This window comes from Delphinapterus leucas, chromosome 16 (assembly GCF_059928025.1).
Source record: "Delphinapterus leucas isolate spDelLeu-1000000601 "Yukka" chromosome 16, BTC_Dleu_Yukka2, whole genome shotgun sequence".
Taxonomy (NCBI): Eukaryota; Metazoa; Chordata; class Mammalia; order Artiodactyla; family Monodontidae; genus Delphinapterus; species Delphinapterus leucas.
The window spans coordinates 36733881-36743768 of record NC_143144.1 but is presented as its reverse complement, the minus strand read 5'-3'; the positions used below and the strand labels follow the sequence as shown (position 1 = coordinate 36743768).

Below are 9888 nucleotides of genomic sequence, written 5' to 3'. Positions count from 1 at the left end.
TTTATAGAGCACAGTGATGGATTTTCTTGGAGGATCCGTGTCTTTGACAATGTTCTGGCCAGGTTGAGGGTCTTTGTTCAGTATTGATCTCTGCAGTGTGACCCACAGCAGTTTTACTATGGAAATGGATTTTTTTGAGCTACTGAAACCTGGGATCAGAATCATGAGAGTGCCAGTGCCTGTGAATGTGGGATTTCCATACATGGCTATTTCCTGCCCATCACCTGTAGGGTACACCTGACTTTAACTTGGGGGCTGTTGCTATTGGTTAGAGAAATTATTTGGTTGGAAAATGACAAAGCCACTGTCTACATCATAGGTCAACAAACTTTCGTTTTTCTATAAAGAAAGCCAGATAGGAGATACTTGAGGCTCCATTACTACTACTCAACTCTGCTGATGTAGTGTGAAAGCAACCCCAGACCATACGTAAGTTAATGAGCATGGATGAGTTCAAATAAAATGTTATTTACAAGAACAGGTGGCAGGCTGGATCTGGCTCCCAGGCTGTAGTTTGCCAACCCCTGATCTAGATTTGTAAAGGCATTTCTGCTATGCCTTGTGAGACTTAAGACTCAACTCTGATTGTTTGGTATATGAGACTGACAGACACTCCCCAAATCAGAACAAATATAAGTGCAGTGGATGACAGCAGCCATCTGTTGAAATGATAAAGATGTTTTCTCTAAATGATTGGCTGAGCCAATCGAGACTGAACAATTATTGACCCAACTAACATGCAGTTTTATTGAACTCTGAAGAAAAATCAGGAACTTGAAAGCAAGAATGTGTTAGTATTTATCCAGTAACCTGTGTGTGTGTGTGTGTGTGTGTGTGAAAGAGAGAGAGAAAGAAAGTTTCAACTTTCCAGTGATTCATGAAGACCTACCTTGGTGGTCTGAATGGAATGGCCCCCAAGATGGTCAGCCTCCAAATACCCATATGTCAGCCTTTCTTTGTATGTTCTGTCTTCCCTGGTTTGCTCTTGTAGAGAAGAATCATCCTGGATTGTGCTCATGAATATTCAAGTCACTGGAAAAAACAAATTCACACTGTAAAAAATAAAATGATGTCCTGTTTATATATTAGTCTTTTGGTATATGAATCTGGTTAGTATGAGTCAGTCCCTGGAAACCTAATGTCTTCTTAAAATCCTGGGAGAAGAATTTCTAGGACTTCCCTGGTGGCGCAGTGGTTAAGAATCTGCCTGCCGGTGCAGGGGACACGGGTTCAAGCCCTGGTCCAGGAAGATCCCACGTGCCATGGAGCAACTAAGTCCGTGCGCCACAACTACTGAGCCTGCGCTCTGGAGCCCGCGAGCCACAACTACTGAGCCCTCATGCCACAACTACTGAAGCCCGCACACCTAGACCCTGTGCTCCACAACAAGAGAAGCCACTGCAATGAGAAGCACGCACACCACAAGGAAGAGTAGCCCCCACTCACCACAACTAGAGAAAGCCCACGCGCAGCAACGAAGACCCAACACAGCCATAAATAAATAAACTAATTAATTAAAAAAAAAAGAATTTCTAGTCTCTCAAATGCTGAACACCAGCCCACACTAGGGTGATCCCACAGTATGTGGCCCTTGGAAGCCTTGTTTGGAGGTTGGTTGGAATCATGACATCTCCAACATGTCTTTTTAATTTTTTTTGGCTGCAGCATGGTTATATTCCTCCTGACCTAGGCAGAGGGTATGTCTGCTGTCACTTGATGTAGACATGTAAACTTACAGGGAACCAAAAGGCAGACAACAGAAATTTTATCCTGGAAAGTGGATGTGGCTATTAAAACTAGGCTGTTAGTCAAGGGGCTCAGTGAGCAGTGCGTTTAAAGGGCTAGAGCTGGAAACTTTTGTTTTAACTATCATATAATCCAGGAGAGACAAAAATCAGTTTACAAGTACTTGAGAATATTTTATTGTATGGGCATTGTAGTCAGGATTGGTTAGGCTTATGCTGTGCTAGCAATTCTCAGATTTCAGTGGCTTAACAAAGAAACATTTATTCCTGCTCTCACAGAGTCTACTTGAGCGAGTGGGAAATGAGGATGGAGGGAGGGGTCTGCTCTCTTCTTCACTCAGCGACCCAGGTTGATGAAGACTTCACCACCTGGAATGTCAACAGTTGCTGTAACAAGGGAAAAGAGAACCTGGAGAATCACATAGGGGCTTTTAAAACATTATTTCGTCCAACATTTCATTAGCCTGAATATTGGTCACGTAGCCCACCTGTTTCAAGGGGGCTTGGGGATGTAGTCCTCTGGGTGTCTATCACAGGCACAGGGAGCCAAGAAGACCGTCTGAGACATGGTTGGAGCAGGTGGAGGAATGAAGGAAAAACACCAGCTTGAGAAAGAGGAAGGACAGCCTATCTGCTTCCTGGTAGGTTGCCTAGTTCTCTGTCTGAACTCTCCCAAAGTTCCGATCATATTGGGGGATGGGGGGAAGGGGGCGTTTTCCAGTTGAACAGATAGGAAATCTAAGACAAGCCAGGGAGCTGCTGCTCAGAAGCCATTTTTATCTAATTAATTTCACAAACACAGAGTAACTCCTCCCCCAAGATTCTGTCTCTACTAAAAATCCTAAGAGCCAAGCTCCTAAAAGCATCCTTCCAGAAGGGAGATAGGGCTATAATATCCTCAGATTCCTTCCTTCCTTCCCTTTGTTGTTAAGTCTCTTGAGTTTAGGGACACCACTTAACCACTAGTTGTTTAAGAGAAACGACACGAGCCAAGCTAACTTTAATTGTTCTAGTCTCCTGTTTTAACTGACAGCACAGCTATTCCCTATGCCTATATACAAAATAAGGAAACTAGAGGATGAGGGAGTCAGGAGAGAAGAAGGAGCTGTGATTCCAGAGATGACATACCAGTGGGCGTCCTTCTCAATTTTCTGGCAGACCACTGAAAGGTTGAGTTGAGCTGGATTCATTTAAAGAGGCTGGAGGGGATGAACAGAGAAGAAATTGTGGGGATGTAGGGCTCTTTAGGCCTTTCTATTTTGGGGTGAGAAAAGAACTCACTAGTCATTTGTGATACCCATGGATTGAATCACATTTTCCCACAAAGCAAGGCTGGCAAAATTTTGGCCAACCTGGTAGGGAACTCTGGAATGAGAATCACCCATCAGAGTTGCCCCCATCAGGCCAGACTGGCCAGGGCCCTGTGCCCTCACCTCCCTCAGTCTCTGCCTGGGGCTGCCTGGGGAAGGGCATGACCTCATGCAAGCGCTCCTTGGAGTTGAACATCGACTCATTCCTTGAAGGGTGTCTAGGCAGCACCTCTCCACATCTGCCACAGCTTTTTGCTCATTGTACTCTCCTTGCTTTTTAAATTTTCACTTTGAGAGGAAGTCCAGAGATCTAGCCAGATTGTAGAGTTAGACTGTCTGGAAATTCCAGCAAATATATCTGGCTTGGATGGAAAGCCTGGGGTATAATCAGCTTACTTGGTGACCCATTTCCCCTCTCACTGGTTAGCTACTAAGCGGATTTTCTCCCCTGAGGTCTTTTATAGGATATAATGTATATCATGAATCTTAGGGGAACCCATGGAATTTCAATAGTCATCAGAGAGTACCCCAGGTAATGGAAAGCAGACTCTCTTCCAGAGTCTGTTGGTGTGGGAGGCGAATTAAACTTTATTGGGCACCTACTTTATGTTAGGTACTTTATTTTGCATAATATTAATATTTCCTAGAAACACTATAAAGAATTCATTTATTTTCTCACTTTGCACAGGAGAAACCGACTTTCCAAAGATCTCAAGACTAGGAAGTATAAGCTAGATAGAAGATCCCATGGGACCGGATCTATAACAGTATTGCTCACCATGGCCTTCCTTGCACCTAGCAAAGGTGTGGCTTAGAGCAGATGACCAATATATATTTGTTGAATGAATGAAGAATGGCAGATCAAATATACAAAACCACATATTATCTCACTTAAAAAATTTTAACAGGGCTTCCCTGGTGGCGCAGTGGTTGAGAGTCCGCCTGCCGATGCAGGGGCCGCGGGTTCGTGTCCCGGTCCGGGAAGATCCCACATGCCGCGGAGCGGCTGGGCCCGTGAGCCATGGCCGCTGAGCCTGAGCATCCGGAGCCTGTGCTCCGCAACGGGAGAGGCCACAAAAGTGAGAGGCCCGCGTACCGCAAAAAAAAAAAAAAATTTTAACATAAGAAATACACAGCGTTCAGGGAAGATTTATAACATGTAGAAATACACAGCATTCAGGATAAATTATGTGATCCAGGATAAGAAACATGCTTTGATTTAATCAGAAAACACAATCTCGTGGTTTAGCCTCTGTACCGTGATGCTTCTCTGATTCTGGTCATCCAAGCAGCAGGTGCAGCTGTCTTAACGCAGAAGAAAAATGAATCCACCATGCGAGGTGCTGGGGAGATTACCACTGATAGGAGTGGTTGCAGAATTACTTTGTTAACCATTATCTGCATTCACTTTTAGAGACTGGTTGAAAATTCTAGGTTACAGAAGCCAATTGTGATTGATGAAGTATTAGATGTATTCTGGCCAAATCTCTTGAACCATAGTGCTCAGGATAGCATTACCTGTTTGTTTCTCAGATCGTTTTTTTGTTTGTTTGTTTGTTTTTTGCGTTACGTGGGCCTCTCACTGCTGTGGGCTCTCCCGTTGCGGAGCACAGGCTCCGGATGCGCAGGCACAGCGGCCATGGCTCACGGGCCCAGCCGCTCCGCGGCATGTGGGATCCTCCCGGACCGGGGCACGAACCCGTGTCTCCTGCATCGGCAGGCGAACTCTCAACCACTGCGCCACCAGGGAAGCCCTCTCAGATCTTTTTTATGAGACTGAGGGGAGGCAGTATCAGGACTGAATTGGACATCTGGCTTATAGTTTGCTCTCTGGACTCAAAAACCAGAAAAATGGTAAATCTTCTGACCTTAGTTAAGAGACATAGCTCCCTCTTCTGGGTTCTTACTGAGCTTGTGATCTGGGCCATAACAGACCTCAGAGCATCCAGGGGCTTTGCTGCTGCTGTGCTGACCTACATCATTATGGATTACCAATAATAGGATTTGCCACTCGGAAGCTTGGACTATACTTATTCAAAAACTCATAAGGTAGTTTCTTACAGAAGAATATGGCTTCAGTTTCTCACTATTTCTTGCTAGTTCTGGTCTTTCTGGATTCACATGCAGCTCAGCTATCCTGTCTGCCAGGATGTACCTGCTCAGAGGAGAGTTTTGGCAGGTGCGCTGGGCTAACAAGATCCCAGTAGGGGATGGGCTTTCTTTGGGGATGGTGTGAAGTGGGAGCAGGCCAAGATTTGGCAGGAAATCAGCAAAATCTCTGTGACTTGTGCTGAACTTTGATAAACTGCGCATTACCAAAATGGGTCTAACTCTTGTATTTCAAGAGAATCGTATTATTTCCTTCTAATTCATATGTCTAATGCCAGGATAAGCCTGATCCCACTTCCCACTTCCCAGTTTCCTGATGTACATCTCAAAGCTGTTGTGGTTTTTTGTACAGGACTCTGCAGTGCGTGTCTATCACTTTGGGAAAGATCCCAAGGAAACTTCCTGAAGAGTTCAAGCAAGTGAGAATTGAAAATTCACCCTTATTTGAACTGCCCCGAGGGTCTTTCATCAACATGAGCACCTTGGAGTACCTTTGGCTCAATTTTAACAATCTCACTGTGATCCATCTAGGAGCCCTGGAGCACCTGTCAGAACTGAAAGAGCTGAGACTGGAGGGGAACAAACTCCGCTCAGTACCATGGACGGAGTTCCGTGCCACCCCGCTCCTGCGGGTCTTGGACCTCAAACACAACAGGATTGATGCACTCCCTGAACTGGCTCTTCAGTTCTTGGTCAACCTGACCTACCTTGACCTATCCTCCAATAGGCTTACAGTTGTAGCCAAGAGTGTCTTCTTGAACTGGCCAGCCTACCAGAAACACCGGCACCCTGGCTGTGAGACCGAGATTCTCTCCAGCATGATACTGGCGCTGCACGACAACCCCTGGTTATGTGACTGTCGCCTAAGGGGACTTGTCCAGTTTGTAAAGTCCATCAGTCTTCCAGTAGTCTTGGTGAATCCCTACCTCATGTGTCGAGGTCCTCTCTCCAAGGCAGGGCAGCTTTTTCACGAAACAGAGCTCAGTGCTTGCATGAAGCCGCAGATCTCAACCCCCAGTGCCAATGTCAGCATCCGGGTGGGACAGAATGTGACCCTGCGATGCTTGGTACAGGCTAGCCCCTCACCAACTATTGCCTGGACTTATCCCCTGAGCACGTGGAGGGAATTTGATGGTAAGTGCATGCACCCTCTCCACGTATCTGGGGTGCTGGGTGTTGGGGAGGTCTGTAGCAACCCTGCCCTCAATAGAGAAGTTCTAAACTGGGTCGATCATGAAGGAGGGGTGCAGGTAAGACTGGGACAGACCTGAATTATACTCACCACGACAGAAAAAATTCCGAGACAGTGTTCCACTATTGGCATTATTTTATTATTATTATTATTTGGTCATGCGACTCAGTGAAAGCCCGGAATCCTAACCACGAGGCCGCCAGGGAACTCCCTATTGGCATTATTTTACATGGTTGCGTACAGATCTCTACAGGATATAAGATGTAAATATACATACTCCATATAATATATATTTATATATTTGTTGCATACAGATCTATCAATATAATATATATTTGTTACACACATATATGTATAATATATATCTATATATTTTTGCATACAGGTCTCTATAGGAAGTAAGATGTAAATATATATATATTACATACATATTTGTTGCATATATATATATTTGTTGCTCACAGATCTTGATAGGATGTAAGATGTTAATATATATGAATTGACTTAACAATATTTTATTGATATAAATATTATAGAATTGTATATGAACACATATATTCTTTGAAAGCCTTCTAGATGCAAAAAAACCATACCGTGTATTTTTAAATCAGAGAATTTCTGACTAGAACTGATTCTAGAGATTATCTGTTACTTATTTCTTAAACTTCTCTGAGCAGAATCACCTGGGGTGCTTGTTTCAAATAAAATTTTCAGGCCTCTCCCTGGAGATTTGATTCTGTTAGTCCGGGGAGGGCCTGAGAGAATGTATTTTAACAAGTGTTAATCACCTGGGGTGCTTGTTTCAAATAAAATTTTCAGGCCTCTCCCTGGAGATTTGATTCTGTTAGTCCAGGGGAGGGCCTGAGAGAATGTATTTTAACAAGTGTTTCCTCCCTCTGCCATTGCCTAACCCCCAGCTCACTCTTACCAGGCAAGGTTGGGAAGTCCTAGATATTGACTGAATTTTACACTTCCTACCGCTGTGTTGATCAGACCTTATTGGCTTGAAGTTGCCATGCTGGGACCCAGGGAGAGGGAGTGACCTGCGTGGGCCCCACCGCTGGGATTCTAAACTGCCTCTCATTTCCTGAAGTTCATGCTCTGTCATCACACCTCAGCTGAAATCACCTTTAATGCCACCCTTCAGCTCTGGGGTACATCACAAAGCCAGGGATGGCCTCTTTAGAAGTATCTCGATGCTATCTAGAAGACAACTAGAAATATCTAAGTGAAACTTGAGAAGTACAGTCAGTCACCCAGGTATTTGTTATATATGGTGACAAACCTCTGGATGATTAAAAAATACTTAATTAGCTGAAATTTTGACTTTTTCCTATCATTTGATTACGTCTTATAGGCTTGAGGTTAAATACCAATGAAGGAGAAACATAGGATCTGTTGTCGTAGCCTCTTTGAGAATGATGAGATGCATCCAGATGTTATCTTTTGTGATGTTCTATTATCATTCTCTTTGGTACCATGTTAGATCCATTCTCTCAGTAATAATAACAGCTAACACTTACTGAGCACTTACTATCAAACTTACGGAGTAAATACTGTTATCATCCCATTTTACTGATGAGGAAATTGAGGCCAAGAGAATCTAAGCAACTCATCCAAGACCATATATTTAGTAATGGATAGAATCCAGGCACTTGGCTCCAGGCTCTGAGCCACTCTACATCCGGGAGGTAAAAAGGCACTTCCTGAAGCTCACAGTATTGTACAATCACCCTGTTGTTAGAGATCTCCTGGAAACCACGTGTTAGCTCAGCGACGCTAAGGTCGTTTGGTGGGAGGAGCTAGTGAAGTTAAAAGAGTGTGGTCTGGGGCTTCCCTGGTGGCGCAGTGGTTGAGAGTCCGCCTGCCGATGCAGGGTACGCGGGTTCGTGCCCCGGTCCGGGAGGATCTCACATGCCGCGGAGCGGCTGGGCCCGTGAGCCATGGCCGCTGAGCCTGCGCATCCGGAGCCTGTGCTCCGCAACGGGAGAGGCCACAGCAGTGAGAGGCCCGCGTACTGCATAAAAAAAAAACCAAAAAAAAAAAAAACAGTGTGGTCTTCATAGACAGAAGAACTAGGTTCCAGATCAATCGACACCCCTGAACGATTCTCACTATAGGCAAGTTGCTTAATCACTCTAGTCCCCAACTTCCCATGTGTAAAATTTGGTTGCTTACCTTACAGGATTGCAGAGAGGCAACACCTGGCACCTAGTACATGCTTAATAAATGGTCGCCACCACCTTTTAACAAAAAACTGGCATTGCTGGACACTCTCCAGCTGACTGTCTATCAGAGAAATGTCTACCTGAGCTGTTTTGCTGTCTCTCTCCCCAGTGTTGACCTCGTCTCCTGCAGAAGATGCTGCTCTGTCGGAGCTGGTCATACCTGCTGCCCACCTGGTAGACAGGGGCAGTTACACCTGTGTAGCCTCCAACTCCATCGGCAGGAGCAGCTGTGTCATCTCCCTCCACGTCCAGCCCGCCCAGGCCGCGCCCACACTCCATTCTCTTTTCTCCACTTCGGAGGGCAATGCCTACGTTGACCTGCGGGTGGTTAAGCAGACAGTGCGTGGGATCGTGCTGGAATGGTTTGTGGCGGCCGACACCCCTGAGAAGTGGTTCACCCTCTACATTGGGTCGGATGAAGCCCGCAGGAAGGAGGTCGTTCATGTCGGCCCAGGAATCAGCACATACTTGGTGGATGATCTCCTCCCTGGCACAAAATATGAGGTCTGCCTTAGCCTGGGGCGCCAGCCCCCACGCCAGGGGCGGTGCGTGGTCTTTGTGACGGGCCGAGACCACGGCGGGCTGGAGGGACGGGAGCGCCTCCTGCACACCACGGTGATCCTGTGTGCTGTGTTGCTCTCGGTGCCTGTGGGCGCCTATGTCTGGGCAGTCCAGGCTCCCTGCAGCTGCAGGGAGTGGGGCCTGCGCTGCTGTCCTCAACGCAGAAAAGCCCCCAGATGCCCCCCGGCAGTCCCAGAGCACAGGGATGTCTCCTACAGAGACCACACAGCTGTCTGTGAAGATGGCCTGGGGCACAGAGGTGCTGAGGGGGAGGGGGACGAGGAGAGAGATGTAGAGGGAGATAGTGGCCCGGGAGGAATGGTGTGGGCCTCCAGCCCCTAAATTAAATCTCTGTGGCAGCTCAACTTGGCTCGACCCATTTAGTCAACAAGTATTTATTGAGCAGCTGCTCAGTTCCAGGCTCTGAACTTGACACAATGATCCAGGAGACACAATTCTTATCTTCACAGAACTGGTGCCAATGGACCCTTGTCCAGTTATCCATGGTGACTCGAAATTAATAAATGTTATTTTCTAAATATATAGCCCTATAACATTTACATGTTTACATGGAACATTTACATATAACACATTTCACGTGTTATCCTCCTGCAGAAAGGTAGGATTCTAGCCTTTGTTACAGGTGAAGAAACAGAAGCCCAGAAAGTTACAATGACTTGACCAATGTCACCCAACTAGTAGGCAGGAGGGACCACCCAAAAGAGGTTCTAGTTCCACTGTTT

At 46.0% G+C, this 9888-nt stretch overlaps 1 protein-coding gene across 1 annotated transcript; it reads left to right on the top strand.

The window, feature by feature from the left end:
* The first annotated feature begins 4768 nt into the window (after positions 1-4768).
* On the top strand, positions 4769-9888 carry LRIT2 (leucine rich repeat, Ig-like and transmembrane domains 2). Its single transcript, XM_022562465.2, has 3 exons — positions 4769-5234; positions 5517-6298; positions 8694-9888. The coding sequence occupies exons 1-3, from the start codon at positions 5125-5127 to the stop codon at positions 9485-9487; spliced, it is 1686 nt and encodes a 561-aa protein (XP_022418173.2). The 5' UTR covers positions 4769-5124; the 3' UTR covers positions 9488-9888.

What these genes read in the sequence shown, in the direction of transcription:
- LRIT2 (XM_022562465.2), top strand. Translation starts at nt 5,125, where the DNA reads ATGGCTTCAGTTTCTCACTATTTCTTGCTAGTTCTGGTCTTTCTGGAT. An exon ending in TCAGAGGAGAGTTTTGGCAG is followed by an intron (nt 5,235 to 5,516) that starts GTGCGCTGGGCT and finishes TTTTTTGTACAG; the next exon opens with GACTCTGCAGTGCGTGTCTA. An exon ending in CACGTGGAGGGAATTTGATG is followed by an intron (nt 6,299 to 8,693) that starts GTAAGTGCATGC and finishes CTCTCTCCCCAG; the next exon opens with TGTTGACCTCGTCTCCTGCA.